General features: G+C 62.5%; 2 protein-coding genes across 3 annotated transcripts in view; one reads left to right on the top strand and one right to left on the bottom strand.

Annotated features, from left to right (window-relative positions):
• The window catches only part of FRMPD1 (FERM and PDZ domain containing 1), a 33,966-nt gene extending 21,801 nt beyond the window's left edge, over positions 1 to 12,165 (top strand). Inside the window, exons 10-17 of the mRNA XM_071455140.1 lie at positions 94 to 213; positions 530 to 666; positions 2,202 to 2,328; positions 2,543 to 2,638; positions 4,159 to 4,341; positions 5,312 to 5,453; positions 5,953 to 6,624; positions 7,536 to 12,165. Coding sequence (XP_071311241.1) covers positions 94 to 213; positions 530 to 666; positions 2,202 to 2,328; positions 2,543 to 2,638; positions 4,159 to 4,341; positions 5,312 to 5,453; positions 5,953 to 6,624; positions 7,536 to 10,069 — 4,011 coding nt within the window. The 3' untranslated portion in view covers positions 10,070 to 12,165. The remainder of the gene's footprint in view (positions 1 to 93; positions 214 to 529; positions 667 to 2,201; positions 2,329 to 2,542; positions 2,639 to 4,158; positions 4,342 to 5,311; positions 5,454 to 5,952; positions 6,625 to 7,535) is intronic.
• Positions 12,166 to 12,313: 148 nt separating this feature from the next.
• TRMT10B (tRNA methyltransferase 10B) lies at positions 12,314 to 16,315 on the bottom strand. 2 transcript variants are annotated; one of them, XM_071455144.1, is made up of 7 exons: positions 16,098 to 16,314; positions 15,578 to 15,856; positions 15,089 to 15,241; positions 14,508 to 14,586; positions 14,166 to 14,233; positions 13,842 to 13,965; positions 12,314 to 12,936 (listed from the first exon to the last, which is right to left on the bottom strand). In XM_071455144.1, exons 1-7 carry the CDS (start codon positions 16,284 to 16,286, stop codon positions 12,743 to 12,745), a joined length of 1,086 nt encoding a protein of 361 aa, XP_071311245.1. In that variant the 5' UTR covers positions 16,287 to 16,314; the 3' UTR covers positions 12,314 to 12,742. The 2 variants fall into 2 exon arrangements, with proteins under 2 accessions (XP_071311245.1, XP_071311246.1); XM_071455145.1 differs by lacking the exon at positions 15,578 to 15,856 and having other exon boundaries at positions 16,098 to 16,315.
• Between the last annotated feature and the right edge of the window lie 976 nt (positions 16,316 to 17,291).

Below are 17,291 nucleotides of genomic sequence, written 5' to 3'. Positions count from 1 at the left end.
TCATATTCTCAAAATGTTTTTCCAGGCAATCCTATTTGTAAGGCTTTCCTGTTTCATCTTCCCCATCAGTGTGACGCCCTCTCTGTCTTGCAGGTGGTCCAGAAAAGAGACTCTCATGACTACCGCTGCCTCTTCAGGGTGTGCTTTATCCCCAGGGACCCCTCGGACCTCCTGCAGGAAGACCCAGTGGCCTTTGAGTATCTGTACCAGCAGGTGACCCTGGGGCTTGGGTTCCGTGCTTGGGAATCCCTTCTCAGCCCGCCCTCCTTTGTGCTTTAACCCAGAGTGTGCCTCCTCACGCTGGCTCGGCTGCATGGAAATGCAGAGCGCTTAAAATCAGGGCACTTCGATTCAGCTTGCCTTAAACTCTCAAATCAGCCTCATCAACTAAACCAGCTTTACCAGGGATAAAGTCACAAGCATGAGCAGAGTGTGCGCTGGGCTGGGGATGTCCCTGTCTGTCTGCGTGGTGCTGTGCTTTGGTGGCAGCCTTGCAGGGGCTGGGCTGACTGTGCTGTGTTGGCCCCAGAGCTGCAGCGACGTGCTCCAGGAGAGGTTTGCCGTGGAGATGAAGTGCAGCGTGGCCCTGCGCCTGGCTGCCCTGCACATCCAGGAGACGATCTCTACCTGTGCCCAGCCCCAGAAGGTGTCCCTGAAGTACATCGAGTGAGTGCCACAGCTCCCCGCTCCCCTGTCCCCAACCCCAGGGAAGCAGGAGAGCCCCAAAGGGGGCCCAGCTGCTGCTTGGCCCCTGCTCAGCTCTGCACAGGAGTCCAGAGGGGACTGAGCCCCCTGGCTGGGCAGGGTGGCCTCCCTGTCCTCACCCCCTACTACTGAAGGGGCACTGATATAGGTGATGCAGAGGCTTTATCATCAGAAGGTGTGAAAACACACTTTATTTTAAAAGACACTTTATTATTAGAAATCTACAGAATTCTAATCTATTATTAGAAATCTACATTATTTCTATTTTATAGAAATAATGGTGTATTGAAAGACACTTTTATTATTACAAATCCACAGTTTTTACAGAAATAATGATGATTTAAGACTTGATTGGCTTTTAGGATTTTTTTTACACTATTGGTGAACTATGAGCAGTACTCTCTGGAGAACCATATTTACAAACAATGGTGACAGAAAGATAATTGCTTGAATTCTTTCAAGTTTCCCACAGCTTCTACACAGCTTCCCAGGACTTTCCTGGGAGAACCATGTTTCTCTCTGTTCAGAGGGTATGCAATTACCACAAACCCCCTGGCCTGCCTGAGTAGGGCAGGCAGTGAACTCCTGGGCGTGTCCCAAGGCACAGGGAGGGTCTTCCCTGTCACAGGGCCAGGCCCTTGAAACTGCAGGTCTCTCAGGCAGTGATGGTTACCCAAGCTGCTCCTGCCAGTATTGATTGCAGTGTCTGCAGAGAGAGGGTGTAATCACCAGCCTTGCACAGCCAGCACATCTCTGCATCCGCCAGAAGCAGGCCAGAAACACCCCCTTCGGGCAGTGTGGAGCACTGGGAGCTGTGGGGGAACGACCAGAAAATGCTTTCAGAAGGGGCAGGTGTGCCGTGCTGCACGTTGGTGCTCCTGGACTGCTCCTGCCCCAGAGAGACCCTGCTCTAGGCAGCAGTGATGAGCTCCTTGTTATCCATCAAATATCCTCCAAATCCATCATTATTTCTGTAAAAACCGTGGATTTGTTAATTACCAGGCACTGGTGTGGTGACCAGGTTAATTACCAGGCACTGGCTGCCTGGTGTGCAGCCAGATGTGCCCAGCTGTGCGCAGCTGGAGGGGCAGCTGCACTGCTCTCACCCCACAGGTGTTTCATGCCTGGGCTGAGCACACTCCAGCAGCACACCTGGCCCGCGTTTTGGGTCATTGCAGGAACTGCTGCAGTGTCACAGTCCTGTCACCCAAGCAAGGTGCATGCAAGGACAGAATCTCCATCCTGGGCACGGTGAGGGGAGACGGGGACTGTCCTGCTCATGCAGGTTGTGAGCTCCCTCCTGTGAAACCACGTGAAAATGGCCACTCTGCACCTCAGGGCACACACACTGCAGTCCCCCCTGACCCGCGGGTCGCAGCGAATTCCAGGGGGTGCCACAGCCCCCCAGGGCCGCCTGGCGCCTCTGCCCTGCCCTGTGCTGCTGTGGGGCTCAGCGTGGCCGGGACCCCCTGTGCTCCTTTCCCTCTTCCTGCCAGGAGGGACTGGGGAATCGAGAACTTCATCTCGCCCACCTTGCTGCGGAACATGCGAGGGAAGGACATCAAGAAAGCCATCAACTACCACCTGAAGAGGAACCAGGTGCTGCTGGACCCTCGGCAGAAGGTAGAGTGTGATCCCCAAGTCAGGTATGCCCTCCCCCTGGGGCTGTTCTCTGCCCCCTGGTCTCCCTGTGCTGCGCTGGCCACGGGGTGTGTGGGGGGCTCCCTGGGCACCTCTGCTGGCACCCTGAGCTGGCTGTGCTGGTCCCAGGCTGTGTGCCTGCTGCAGCTGCCTGCAGAGCCTGTTTCTGACCCTGTTTCCTCTCTTGCCCACCAAGCACACGCTCAACGCAGCCCAGGTGCGCCTCAACTACCTGCAGATCCTGGGGGAGCTGAAGATGTACAGTGGGATGATCTTCAATGCCACCATGATGGTAGGAGCTGTGTGTGAGTGGGATGTTCAATGCCACCATGGTGGCAGGAGCTGTGTGTGAGTGGGATGTTCAATGCCACCATGGTGGCAGGAGCTGTGTGTGAGTGGGATGTTCAATGCCACCATGGTGGCAGGAGCTGTGTGTGAGTGGGATGTTCAATGCCACCATGGTGGCAGGAGCTGTGTGTGAGTGGGATGTTCAATGCCACCATGGTGGCAGGAGCTGTGTGTGAGTGGGATGTTCAATGCCACCATGGTGGCAGGAGCTGTTTGTGATCGGGATTTTCCATGCCTATGGTGGCAGGAGCTGTGTGTGAGTGGGATGTTCAATGCCACCATGGTGGCAGGAGCTGTTTGTGATCGGGATTTTCCATGCCTATGGTGGCAGGAGATGTTTGTGATCGGGATGTTCAATGCCACCATGGTGGCAGGAGCTGTTTGTGAGTGGGATTTTCAATGCCACCATGGTGGCAGGAGCTGTTTGTGAGTGGAATTGCTTTGGGCACGCAGGCCCAGTGGCCAAAGTGCCTCTCCCTGCCCTGGGATGCCATGGTGGGTGCTGGTGAGGGGCTGTGCTGGAGAAAATCAGTTTAATCCCACTGAAGTGTCCACGGCACAGACCAGCCTACAGAACAGTTTTGCATTTTTTCTGATTGGAAGCTGTCACTCTTGCTCTTCAGATAAACCCTGTCTATCCTTTGTGTGTTATAAAGTACTTGGGAAATCTGGGCAGGCTTCAAATTCTTGAGGAAACACTGGAAACCCTTAAAGCTCACTGTAAAAAAGAACTCTTCCCTTCTTACAAGAGGTTTCTGGGGTTGTTGATTTTTCTGCCTGTTCCCAGCTGGGTTTGTGCTGAGCTGCAGGGCACAGGCTGTGTCACACAGGGAGCTGAGCAATGCAGGTGGGCACCCATGGGTCACAGTAATGCTAAACTTCACACCTACATGCAAATTGAACAATTTCTGCCAGGTTATATGTGCGTTAATTCATTTTTCCTTAAGTGCCTCACCCTAGCAAAAACCACTGATGCATCTTCCAAGCCCAGAAACGTCCTTGTGAAGTTTCTACCCTGCAGCAGGTCTCACTGGGCCCATATGGGGACACCTGGGCTGCCAGGTGACACTGCTGACAGTGCCCACCTGCTGCCAGCCCCGTCCCTGGGTCTGCCAGGTGGCTGCTGCACCCCTGGGGCCATGGCCAGCTGCTGTCCCTGTGTGGGGAAAGGGCAGGGAGGGGCTCCTGTGGAAGGAGAGACAGTGCTGGGACCCCACAGGAGCTGGGAGGGCTGAGGGGGCCCTGCCAGCCCAGGTGAGGGATCCCTGCCCAGGTGTGTCCTGTCCCTGCAGATGCAGGACAGGGAGTCGGGGGGCTGAGGGGTCCCTGCCAGCCCAGGTGAGGGGTCCCTGCCCAGGTGTGTCCTGTGTCCCTGCAGATGCAGGACAGGGAGTCGGGGGGCTGAGGGGTCCCTGCCAGCCCAGGTGAGGGGTCCCTGCCCAGGTGTGTCCTGTGTCCCTGCAGATGCAGGACAGGGAGTCGTACGTGGCGCTGCTGGTGGGCGCCAGGCATGGCGTGAGCCAGATCGTGAACAGCAAGCTGAACATCGCCAGCAGCCTGGCCGAGTTCCCCAGCATCAGCAGGGTGGAGCTCAGCGAGGACTCGGAGCGAGTCAGCACCGTCAAGATCTACCTGCAGGACCTGAAGGTGAGCAGCTGGATGGGCACAGGGGGGTCACCTGCACCATCAGCTCTCCTCCCGGGATCTCTGCTGCTCACAGTGACCCCAAGGGGTGTTAGAAAGTCTCTGCTCCAAGAAGCAGTCAGAACTCTTCATTTCTCAGTCTCAAGGTTGTTTATTGTTCCTTATCTATAAAATCCTTTCTCCTGCCCTGCCCAGGTCCGCTCAGCAGGACAGTCAGAGGCACTCTGCCTGCCCCAGGGCAGGGTTATCTTTTTATACTAAAAACTGCCTGTGCAATATTTACAGTTACTTTCCAATACCTGTCACCTGTGTTAGACACTGAGCTTCTGCTCTAAACCAATCCAAAAGTGCCAACATCACCCAGAATATGGAGGCCAAGAAGGAGAAAGGACAGGGCACACCCAAATTCCTCCATCTTGGGACCCTGAGCCCCCATTCTAAAAACCTCGAAAATCTGTTTTTCACCCCATGACAAACTATTATTCTACTTAAACTCTCTTGACTTGTAATTCCTCATATAAGGTTGGTAATTGTTTTTTCCAAGGGCTAAATCAAAGGCACAGGGGTCTAGGGCTCTGTGCCAAGGTCTCTGAGCCCCCGGGGCAGGGTCTCAAGCCCTCCAGGGCAGCCAGAGGAATTCCCTGGGTTCCAAGAGGGAGTCACCAGGAAAAAAGGCTTAGAACAGACTCGGCAGGGAAAGCTCATAGGAAGAACCAAAAAAATTACTAGAGAGAAGTGGTTCTTCCTGCTGAGGAAAAGTGACTTTTTTTTCCTCCATCAGTGAGACACAGCAAAGGCACAAAAGGCAAGAAAAATAAATTTCTCTTCTTCGTGCCTCCTTGTATGAGACAGAGGGGGTGCCTTGTCCTTGTGCAGCCTGTTCCTGCTGACTTGTGGTACAAACAGCGTTTCTTTATTCTAATCTTCTTTACTCTTTTCTCCCCCACACCTCCAAAAAATAAACCAAAAAAAGGTGCTTACTCTGCTGCTGGAGTCAAACAGTGCAAAGGACCTCGTCTGCCTCATCGCTGGCTACTACAGACTCCTTGTGGATGCAAAGGCCTCCATATTCACTTGGGGAGAGAAGCAACAGCACCGCGTCTCAGCGGAGGAAGGTTCACAAAAACAGCCTTTTTTTGACACCGGGTGGGGAGGAATGGGTGGATGGCCCAGCTGCTGGGAGCAGCAGCCTGGGGCCGTGTGGTGGCACCTGTGCTTGATTTAGGCTGTACTCGCTGATCTCAGAGGGCTTTTCCAGCATTCAGGGTGCCCTAGTTCTGGGAGAGCTGCAGGCTCATGGCCAACGAGGCTTGGGACTCAGCCAGGCTGGCAGCTCTGGGGGCTGCTCTGGGCTGAGAGCACCCTCAGCTCCATCCGCCCCCTGCCCTGAGCTGCTCTGGGCTGAGAGCACCCGCAGCTCCATCCGCACCCTGCCCTGAGCTCCAGGAGCTGCTCTGGGAGCTGCTCTGAGCTGAGAGCAGCCGCAGCTCCATCCGCCCCCTGCCCCGCTGGCCAGGAGCTGCCCGGGGCTGAGGAGCCCCCGGCCCCGCGGGTCAGGCTCTGGCGGATCCCTCCGCACCCCAGCCCGGGCTGAGCGGCTCCTTTACACCGCAGGCTATGAATCCCGAGCCTGCAGCGACTCCGAGGATTCCTGCTCGGAGCGGCGCCCGGGGAGCCTCGCGGCGAGCGGCGACGCGGCGGCAGCGGCGGAGCCCCGCGGCCCCGGGGCGAGCGGCGACCCGCGGGACCCCGGCGGCGACACCGTCATCGACAGCCCCTCCGAGGCCTCCGACTCGGCCAACACCGAAAGCCGCAGCTTCAGGACGAGCGGCTCCAGCGACTCCGTGGATGCGCTGGAGGAAGATGCGGCGGACGCGTGCTCTTCCTCCCGGCCGGGGCTGCTGCCGTTCTGCACGCCGACCGTGCGGGAGATGAGCGGCTCCGACAGCGGCTCCGTGCCGGTGTGCGCCGCGGGCAGCTCCGCCGGCACCGGCACCGGGGACTGTTCCTGCTTCCTGCAGGTGCGGCCCGGGGGCAGCCCCGCGGGGCAGGGCGAGGGCCCGGCCGTTCTGCAGTCGCGGCTGCCCGAGGGGAGCAGCGGGGGCTGCCACAGCCCCGGGCCGTGCTCCGGGGCCTCCCCCGCGGGCAGCCCGGGACACGGCGCGCCCGCCCCGCCGGGGCCAGCGGGACGCAGCGAGGCCGTGCTGCGGCCGCCGCCGGGATTCGCCGACTCCAGCTCCGAGGAGGAGTTCTACGATGCTGCGGACAGGCTCAGCCCTCCGGCAGGTAAAGCACAGCGGGGCTGCCGTGCTGCCTCCGCCGCCGTCCGTCCCCCTGCGGGCTCCCCTGCCTGCTCCTGGAGCTCCTGCGGGGCTTTGGAAGGAGCCTTGAACCCCCCCGTGCTCTGCGGGCCACTCCTCAGCGCCCCTGCGGTGACATTGCAGGGGATTTGTTATCACGTGCAAACACACGCTGCTGGGAAAAGTCAGTTTGCAGTAGTTTCCAGTTTTCAGGCATTCTGGAATCTCCCAAATCTGTAAAGCGTTGTCACATGAACCCCCAAGATCAAAGGTCGTGCTCAGGCCAGAGGCTGGGTTCAGAGCTGGGTCAAGGATTCCCAGGGCTGGGCAGCTCCCTGACCATTGTATTTTCTCAGAAATGGGAGTATTCTTGTTCCTGAAGTAATCAGCTCTTTCAGTATTAACAGAACCTCTTAAGAATGTAATTCATGCCGTTGGAACAGATCTGGCTTTGACAGTAATGCGCAGTCACTGTACTGTGTCCAGACATAAAGCTGTCACTGTGAAAAGTGCTACCACCTAAAAATCCAGCTGGGGACCTCTGGCCATGTTTCTGTTTGGAGATGTGCCTACAGCTGTGGGCAGTGCTCTCCACCACTGTCCCCAGATTCACCTGGGGAGTTACAGCCACACCCGCCTTCAGGTGAAGCTGCTCCCTCGTCACCAGCCCCTGTAGCACACACCCAGGCTCTGCCTTTTCCTGGCATCCCACTCCACGTAGGTACCTGACCACGAGAGAGCATTTCCTTTTTTCCTTGGGAACCAGGCACTGCTGCTGGACTTTTGTGCCTGTGATTCCAAGGCTGTGCCAGGAGCTTTTTGGGCCCACTGTGTAGGCGTGAGGGTATTCTGCTGCCCGGGATTACTTCCTGATTTCCATGTTTTTCTTGCCCTCAGGCTATGATGCAGCATCCTGGGAAGGCACAGAGAGCTCCTCCTGCATCCCAAAGAGGCTGAGGTGCTACAGCTTGGGGGAGAACCCCTCGACCAGGGAGAAGCAGGGCCAGGAGACGGAGCTGACCTGCAGCAAGAGCCTGAGGAAGAGAAGGTCCTTCCTGAAAACTGATTACACCTCACAGGTCAGCTTCCCTGCAGCTGCCCCAGGCTCCCCACAGCGCTGCTGCTCCTGGCCACCCGCTCAGCCCTCGGCAGAGGACATGGGGAAGGACATGGAGAGGGGGATTCCTGCAGCCCCCTGGGCCCAGAGGGACACTGCTGGCACGGAGCCCTGCTCTGCTCTGATGGACACAAAGCCTGGCACCCCGGGGACAAAGTCGGTGATGGAATGGCCGGTTTCCTCCCTTCTGGATGTTCACCCTGCCGGCGGCCGGGGTGGGGAGGAGGGCAGCAGCCTGCAGCCACAGCAGCCCCCTTTGCTGTCCCTGGAGCCCCCTCCCCATGGCCCCGGGGGAGCTGCCCAGGAGCCCTGCCCAGGGGATGCAGGTCCCGGCTGTGTGAGCCAGGAGAGTCCTGTGCCCACCACGGGCTGGCAGGGCCCGGGGCTGCAGGAGGAGCGGGCTGAGGTGCTGCCTGCCCAGCACAAGGCCAGCGTTGTGCCCTCTGCTGCTGTGTGCCCCTCTGACAAGATCCTGCTGCTGCCAGCAGCTCCTGTGCCCAGCACGGCCCCTCCCCGCGAGCCAGCCCAGGAGCAGGGGCTGCTCCCTGCCAGGGTGGAGCCTCCCCTGGCTCCCTGTCAGGAGAGCAAAGCCGATGGCCAGAGCTGTGCCACTGGCGAGGGCAGTGCTCATGGTCAGTGCTGTGCTGATGGTCAGGGCTGTGCCCGTGGGCAGGTCCGTGCTGATGGTCAGTGCCATGCTGATGGTCAATGCCATGCTGATGGTCAGTGCCATGCCCCTGGTCAGTGCCATGCTGACAGCCAGGGCCGTGCCAAAGGTCAGTGCCATGCTGATGGTCAGTGCCATGGTGATGCTCAGTGCCATGCTGATGGTCAGTGCCATGCTGATGGTCAGTGCCATGGTGATGTTCAGTGCCATGCTGATGGTCAATGCCATGCCCCTGGTCAGTGCCATGCTGATGGCCAGCTCCATGCTGACAGCCAGGGCTGTGCCAGCAGCAGCTGCGGTGGGGCCGTGTCCCGGGCCAGGGGCTGGCAGAGGGTGAGCAGGCAGACCCTGCTGAGGGTGCACGGGGGGCACATGGGGCTCCCCGACACAGCCCAGCTCCTGGCAGGCTGCAGCAGCGCCCCGGGGGCTCTCACCCACCTCTCCTGGCTGGCACTGGGCGTGAGGACAGCCCCCGTGTCACACAGCCCCGGGTCACACAGCCTGCAGGACAGGGCCAGTGTCCCCCCTGAGCCCCTGGGCTGTGTGATGCCCAGCGGGTGCAGCGGGGCCGGTGCTGGTGGCAGGAAGGTGCCCGCATCCCCTGCAGCAGGAGCGGGCTGTGCCAGGGAGCTGGTGAGCAGCTCGGGGCCAGGTGCAGGGCAGCCGGGAGGTGCAGGGACTGTGGCTCAGCAGCAGCCACAGCCTGCTCAGGCTCCCCTTACCCGGGGGCAGGCGGCAGGGCTGGGCCAGGACTCCTGCCTGCCTGCAGCTGCAGGGCTCTGCATCTCCTCGGTCCCAGCTGCCCCGGGGAAAGGAGCAGGAGACCACGGGGCTGTAAAACACTCGTTCCCCTGTTTTAACCCCGAGGAGGGTGAGCAGACCTCTCTGCCCCCCATCTCTGCCCGGCCCTCCCCAGCTCCACGGGGGCTGGAGAGCTGCGGCTGCCACCTGCCCTACATCAGCTGCTTCCCCCAGCCCCACAACCGGGGGGAGTGTGAAACCAGCCCCCTCCAGCTGCCAGGGCCCCTCACCTGCCCACCCTCCAGCAGCTGCAGCCTTGCCAGGACCCCTGGGAGCGGTTTGTCCATTGCTGGGGACAGGGCAGGGCAGGACACACACATGCGAGCGCTCGGGCAGCTGCAGGAGCAGGCGTGGACCAGCCCTGCGGATCTCTCATGCTTCCTGGCCTACACCGTGGAGCTGCAGGAGGTTGTGGGGAAGCTCTGTGGCAGCCAGGCCACCCACCTGCACCACCAGTGTGCGGAGCAGGGTGTGGAGAGCAAGGGAGCCCTGGGCTGCGCTTCCCAGGAGCTGCTGTCCAGCTGCCAGGCGCTGCTGAGCCCGGAGCAGCCCCTGCCCGAGGTGCAGTGTGCCCTGAGAGCCACCTTTGACCGCCTGGTGCAGCTGGCAGTGACCTGCTTCCAGGTGACACGCTGCCAGCAGTGCGGGCAGCGCCAGCAGGAGCTGGGAGCTGCCCTGGGGCACGTGGTGGGCACCTACCAGCAGCTGGTGCAGGCCCTGCAGCAGCAGCTGCACGGGCAGGTGTGCCCCGAGATGGGCGCCAGGCTGCTGGCCCGCCAGCACTCGGCCCTGGCCGCTGCCATCCTCTGCCTCCTGCAGCAGTTCAGGGCGTCCCCGAGGCTGTGACGGGGGCACCGGGGGGGACAGAGGCAGGTGTGTGCCCTCTGCCCGCCTCAGGCTGTCCCCCAGGCGATGTTCAGCCCAGCATGGCCACGGCAGGACGTGCCCACACATTTGGCGGGGCTCCCCAAGGGCAGCCGTGCTCCAGCTGCTCTTGGAGCCCTTCAGTGTGTGTGTCCTCGCCGGGGCTCGTCCCACGGGCTGTGCGGGTGGTCAGGCTCACCGTGTTCTCTCGCCTGCCTCTGCCCCCCGCGGGGAGCAGCCCTTCAGCCTGCCTTGGACTCAGGCTGCTCCCGGGCAGGCTCTGCACCGCACCGGAGGGAGGGACACTGAAACCCGCCCTGCCCGAATGTGACGGGCCCGGGTGGCTTTGTCCGCCTGGGTGGCCGAGGGAACACAGCGATCCCAGTCCATCCGCTTTTCCTCAGCCGCGCAGGGTGCGCTGCTGCTGCCGCTGCTGCTGCTGCTGCCCCGCGGTTGCTGAGGCAGCCCCGGTGAGAGCGGGACCGGCTCCGCCCGCCCCGGAGCGCTCCCGGCCGCAGACAGGGCGAGCCCGAGCCCGGCCAGGGCTGGGCAGGGCCCGTGGGGGGCTCCCCGGCCGGGAGCAGCCCCGTGCCGCCGCCGCAGGTGCCGCTCAGCCCGGCCGTGCCTCCCCGCGGGGCACCGGGCCGGGAGGGCACAGCCGGTCCCGCCTGCTCTGACCCAGCCTGGGGATGATGGGGGGCGGCTGCCTCTGCCCACGGAGCTGTGGGGGCAGCTGAGGGGCACGGGTGGGCTCCAGTGATGGCAGCACCTCTGCCCAGGCACGGTGGGGACAGGGCTGTCCCTGCCTCGGACACAGGTCGGGACACGGCTGGCCCCTGGATTGGGGATAGGTGGGGACAGGGCTGTCCCCTGGCTCGGACACAGGTGGGGACACGGCTGGCCCCTGGCTCGGGCACAGGTGGGGACACGGCTGGCCCCTGGCTCGGGCACAGGTGGGGACAGGGCTGTCCCTGCCTCGGACACAGGAGGGGACACGGCTGTCTCTGCCTCGGGCACAGGTGGGGACAGGGCTGTCCCCTGCCTCAGGCACAGGTGGGGACATGGCTGTCTCTGCCTCGGGGATAGGTGGGGACACGGCTGTCCCTGCCTCGGGCACAGGTGGGGACACGGCTGTCCCCTGGATTGGGGATAGGTGGGGACAGGGCTGTCCCTGCCTCGGGCACAGGTGGGGACAGGGCTGTCCCTGCCTCGGACACAGTGGGGACAGGGCTGTCCCCTGGCTCGGGCACAGGTGGGGACAGGGCTGGCCCCTGGCTCGGGGATAGGTGGGGACAGGGCTGTCTCTGCCTCGGGGATAGGTGGGGACAGGGCTGTCCCCTGGCTTGGGGATAGGTGGGGACAGGGCTGTCCCTGCCTCGGACACAGGTGGGGACATGGCTGTCCCTGCCTCGGACACAGGTGGGGACAGGGCTGTCCCTGCCTCGGACACAGGAGGGGACACGGCTGTCCCCTGGCTCGGACACAGGTGGGGACAGGGCTGTCCCCTGGCTCGGGGATAGGTGGGGACAGGGCTGTCCCCTGGCTTGGGGATAGGTGGGGACAGGGCTGTCCCTGCCTCGGACACAGGTGGAGACAGGGCTGTCCCTGCCTCAGACACAGGTGGGGACAGGGCTGTCCCCTGGCTCGGGCACAGGTGGGGACATGGCTGTCCCCTGGCTCGGGCACAGGTGGGGACATGGCTGTCCCCTGGCTCGGACACAGGTGGGGACAGGGCTGGCCCCTGGCTCGGGGACAGTGACTGATGGGGATCATCTCCACACCCAGCTGGCCAAGAGCCCCCGGGCACAGCACAGAAATACTCGGAGCCCCCGTGGTGGCTTAGCCTCAGGTTAACCCTGGTTTGGGTTAAACCTCAAAGCTGGGTTAAACCCCCCTGCTCCTGCACTCCCCTGTCACACACAGCCGAACACACACCCCGGGCTGTGGAAGGGTTTGCCATGAGACAAGAATGAAAACACAATACCAGCCTTACCTCAGATGACCTGCAGGTCCTGCTGCCACTGGCCATGAGGCTTCAGGGCTCCTGTGGCAGCAGTGGCTGAGGTAATGCATTGGCCCAGCTGCACCAAACACACTCCTGCTGTGCCTTGGCAGGTATACCCTGCAGGGCACAGCCAGGCCCAGGTGCCTCCCAGCAGGGACACAGGGCTCAGGGCCCTGCGTGTGCCAGCTGTGGCGAGGCACCACTCATCAGTAGGGACACAATGGGGATCCAAACCTTTTATATTAGATGCGTACAACTTGCCAAAGGCTTTGACAACCCACCAAGTGTCCGTGGGTTTAAGCTGCAGGGCCACAGTGCCCTTGGGAGCTGCTCCCCATCCTGCCTTCTCTGTCCCATGCAGGGCCTCTGCCTTGCCCAAAAGCTTTGCAACCCCAGCTGCACCTTACCCTGTTTCAGTAAAAAGAAGCAAATACCCTATAGCTCTCCTCCCCACCTCAGAACAAGTGTAGATGCAGGAGTCATGAATGAACAGCTACGAAGAAGCGAAGAATTGAATTCCTGTCAGTTTTCACTTGATCCCAGGCTTTCCTCCCTGCTCGGGGGCACGGCGATGTCCAGCACCGCAGTCCTGAGGTAGAAGGTGTTGCTCCAACGAGGTCCTGCTGCGAACAGCTGTCTGCTGTGCACGGTCACGCTGATGCTTCCTGCCTGTGCAGCTCCTCTCCATGCAATAAAGCATTTCCTTGGGCAGCAGTGGTGCTCGGGGCTGTCTCCGCCTGATGCGCTGTGTCCGGGAGCACGTAGCCCTTCCCAGAGGAAACCCCAGCCCTCAGAGCTGCTGGCCAGCTCCGCGTCTCGTAGAAGGTGGACAGGACGTCAAAGACTGCCAGGGCACAGAGGTGCTGGTCACACACGTGCTGTGACTGACGGTGGTGCCAGCGCTCCACACACCCACCAAACACGAGGGAGGTGATGGCAGCTGCCCCACCTCACACATGGTGAGCTGCCAGCTCAGCGGGGGCACACAGGCATTTTGGACTGGACTCCAGGGAGCTCTGGGCCAAGCAGTGGCTGTGTCCACTAGAGCAATGTGTCCCCGTCACTGTCTTGGCTGACATGTGGCACCTGCAGTGAGCCACGCCTGCTGCGCTCCCACTGCCACTGCCAGGCAGCGAGGCACACGGAGCCTCCCGCCACTTCCTCTGCCCTCTGTCCATGGCAACACAGCCCTCACGTCAGGGCTAAGAACCTTGAGGAGCTGGCCTGGGTCATGAGCCCCTCTGCAGTCGCCAGCAGAGAGGCATTCATTCACCTTGCAGAGGGGCAGGAGCACATCCTCTGCTGTGCCCAGCAGTGCCAGCCCGTGGGGACACAGGACACCCCCGCCTGCCATTGTCAGACCCGGCTGAGGGGGCCTCAGGAGTGCCCATCCCTCTGTGGCCTGTCCCCAGAGCAGCCCCTGCACCCCAGTGTCCCTGCACCAGAGTGTCCCTGCCTTGGGGAGCAGGGCACACAGACAGCCCTGTGTGAGCCCCCGGCCCCTGTGTGAGCCCCCGGCCCCTGTGTGAGCCCCCGGCCCCCTGTGTGAGCCCCCGGCCCCTCTATGTGAGCCCCCGGCCCCTGTGGGAGCCCCCAGCCCCCTGTGTGAGCCCCCGGCCCCTGTGTGAGCCCCCAGCCCCCCTGTGTGAGCCCCCGGCCCCTGTGTGAGCCCCCGGCCCCTGTGTGAGCCCCCGGCCCCTGTGTGAGCCCCCAGCCCCCTGTGAGCCCCCAGCCCCAGCAGCCCCTCACCCTGGTTGATGGCCAGTGTCTCGGAGTGGTAGTTCCTGGCGTTGGGGGCTCTCACCATGTACTCACGGATGGGCAGCCGGGCTGTCTGCAGGTGCTGCTCCCGCGCCCTCCGCAGGGTCAGCTCCTGCAGGGACACACGGACACACGGCCTCGCACGCGGCCTGAGAGGCCACCCAGCCACACCTGCCCCGGGGCTCGCACCTGTGCTGCTGCAGCCTCTCCCAGCTGGCGGCAGGCAGAGCTTGAGGGCAAGGGGCTGGGTGTGGGATGTGCCGGCAGAGCAGTGGGATGCGCCTGCTGACGGGGCAGGCACCACGCACGCACCTTGTGAATGCTCTCGTCCACCAGCCCTCCCAGCACGTACACCTTGCTCGGGTCGATGTCTTCCAGCACTGCAAAGAGCAGCAGTCACCCCAGAGCTCTCCCAGCACACACGCCCAAGGACAGCCCTGGGCAGAGCCTCCTCACCCCAGGGGCTCCAGCCCGGGGCACACAGGTCCCACCAGCACAGATTTAGCACCAGATCTGAGCACACAGAATGGCTCATGCCACGTGAGACAGCCCAGTGAGGAACAGCTTGCCTGAAGCATAGAATGGCCTCAAACAGAAATTTCTAAAAGTCAGCCTTTTGCCCTGGCTCTCCCTTTGCTAAAGTGAAATACTTGCCATTCTCAGAGTCAGGAGTGAGATAAACAATGGCCTCCAAAGGAAACAGGTCCAGGTAACTCTCTGGAGTTGTATCCATCTCGAAAACACAAGACAGAGTGAAGCAGCCCGTTAGCCTCAGGTACCTCTGCCAGATCAAAGCCCCTTCCCAGACACAGAGACATCCCAGCACTGGCACTGCTGCTTTGGACATTGACACTGCTAAAGGCCCTGTAGTTCCTACAGATCTCCGAGGTCAGCCTGAGGTACCTCTACCAGAACAAAGCCCCCTCCCAGACACAGACACTGCTATCAGCCCCGCTGCTATCACACAGACACCCCCCTATCCCAGCACTGACACAAACTGCTAAAGGCCCTGTAGATCCTACACATCTCCAGTGACCTAGGGTTTTTCTTTTCCAAATGGACAATGTTTCTGTCCTAGGCACTGATCAACACACCTAAAAACTCCATTAAATTCTCCCCTCCTCAGAAGTTCTTGGGGTGCTTTGAGAAAGGGAGAGCAGCAACAACTGACTAGTCCTACACAAGACGCAGAGCCCGGGGCTGGGCTGTCCCCGATGCCGCGGCCAGAGCCTCACCAGGTACCCCGCGAAGCCGTCGTTCATGCGGAAGCACTGCTCGTAGATGGGCGTCCCGGCCGCGAACCCGGTCAGGCACAGCCAGAAGGGCCGGGCAGCGCGGCGGTTCGCCCCGTAGAGCCGCCGGATCTGGGAGGCCAGGCGGCCGCTCTCCTGGGGACACGGCGGCACGGTGACCCGGGGCCGGGCTGCGACCCGGGCCGAGCTCGGCCACACGGCGCCCGGAGGCCCGGGGCGGCTCCGCCGAGCTCCCGCTGCCCGCCCGCCCGCAGCAGGGACGGGCACACGCGGAGCGCAGCGCGTCCAGGACCCCCGAGCAGCCCCCGAGCAGCCCCCGGAGCCACGAGCAGCCCCTGGACCCCCGAGCAAACCCCGAGCAGCCTGTCCAGGACCCACAAGCAAACCCCGAGCAGCCTGTCCGGGACCCCCCCTCCCCGAGCAGCCCCCGGAGCCCCGAACCGCCGAGCAGCCTGCCCGGGACCCCCGCACCTTCTCGCTCATGCCGCCGCCCACGCCGAGGTCCACGCAGAGCCGCGGCCCCGCCGCCCGCGCCTGCAGCAGCCGCTCGGTGGCCAGGGCGGCCGGGACCCTCCCGCGGCGGAGGGACGGCGGCCCGGGCCCGCCGGGGCCGCTGCCGAGCGCCGCTCCCGGGCCGTGCCCGTCCCCCGCTGCCCGCCGTGCCCGGCGGCGCTGCCGCTCCTGCCGCCGCTTCCCGCGCCGGGCAGCGAGAACCCGCTGCCAGCGCCGCCGCTTCCGCAGCGCGTTCCTCTGCGGGGGGAGCGGGCACCGAGCTCAGCGGGGCCGGGGCGCTCCGAGCACCCAGCCCGGCCCCGCCGAGCACCGAGCCCCGCCACAGGCACCCAGCCCGGCCCCGCCGCACGCACCCAGCCCGGCCCCGCCACACGCACCGAACACGGTCCCGCCGAGCACCGAGCACCCAGCCCGGCCCCGCCACACGCACCCAGCCCGGTCCCGCCGCACGCACCCAGCCCAGCCCCGCCACACGCACCGAACACGGTTCCGCTGCGTCGCCCGCCCGCCCCGCGCTGGCATCGCCCGCGGCCGAGGGCTCGATCCGCAGCAGCCGCAGCGCCTCCGCCACCACCGCCGCCTCCGCCTCGGCCACCGCCTCCGCCTCGCTCGCCGCCGGCTCCGTGCCCACCGCCAGCTCCGTGCCCGCCGCCACCCCGGCCTCCATCGCGCCGCCGGCACGGAAGGGGCGGGCTCGGGGCGGTCTGTCCGTCCCCCCGCGCGGCGGCACCGCCCCGGCGGGCAGATCGTGTCCCCGCTGCCGCCCTGCCCGTTCTCCCGCCCAGCGGGTCGGCTCCGGTGCTGCTCCGTGCCGCTCTCCGCTCCCTGTTTGTTTGTCGCCGTGCAGAGTCAGCAGCTCACACAACAGACGCCACCGGGCTGGTCAGCTGGGGACAGCTTCCCAAGGATGCTCCTCCATCGTGCACCCCTGCTTTGTATATTTGAATTATTTTATCGTTATTCTTCCTTTTCTGTCCCATTATACTGTGCCTATGCAGACAGACATAAGCGAATGGAATTTGGATAACTATTGGCATCTGGATAGGCAATGAATCACAAAAAATGACTTCTGATTTGGAAAAAGTGGACGAATTGCATGACCAGCACAACCGTCTGGCTGGAACTGCAGGAAGCCAAGTGAGTGCTGGCTGGCCAGGTCGTGAGCAGCAGCCCCCAGACAGATCTGGAAATCCGCATCCCCACTCTGTGGTGTCATGCTCAGTATCTGAAAAGGAGGGACATAAAGGGAGGGGATATAAACCAGAGCTGGCCCAGCTGTCCTGGCTGCAGTCAGGGCAGGAGAGGGAAAGCCCTTGTCAGGGTCAGCAGTGCCAGCAGCATCCACAGGCTCCAGAGATGATCACCATCACCCTCACCCTGAGAGCAGAGCAGGGAACCCAGCCCCAGGGCACACCAGGGTGTCCAGGCAGGCCCAGTGCTGGGTGCTGGGGGACACAGGACAGATGAGGGACTCTGGACCTGCTCAACATCAGAGATTTGATAACAGGATGCCCTGGCAAAAGCAAAAGAACTTTGAAAATTAGACCTGGATTGCAAGAAGATTCAATCAAGCAGGTTTACTGGAAAAAGAAAATCCCATCAAACTCTGCAAGCCAGGATGTTGCTGTATGCATAAGCTTGAGTCTGTGATTGTAACCCACTCACTGCAGTC

This window comes from Agelaius tricolor, unplaced genomic scaffold (assembly GCF_023055355.1).
Source record: "Agelaius tricolor isolate 1412-34295 unplaced genomic scaffold, bAgeTri1.0.p SCAF_44, whole genome shotgun sequence".
NCBI classification, from domain to species: domain Eukaryota; kingdom Metazoa; phylum Chordata; class Aves; order Passeriformes; family Icteridae; genus Agelaius; species Agelaius tricolor.
Note: the sequence above shows the minus strand (reverse complement) of the source record. Positions and strands in the feature narration are given on the sequence as shown.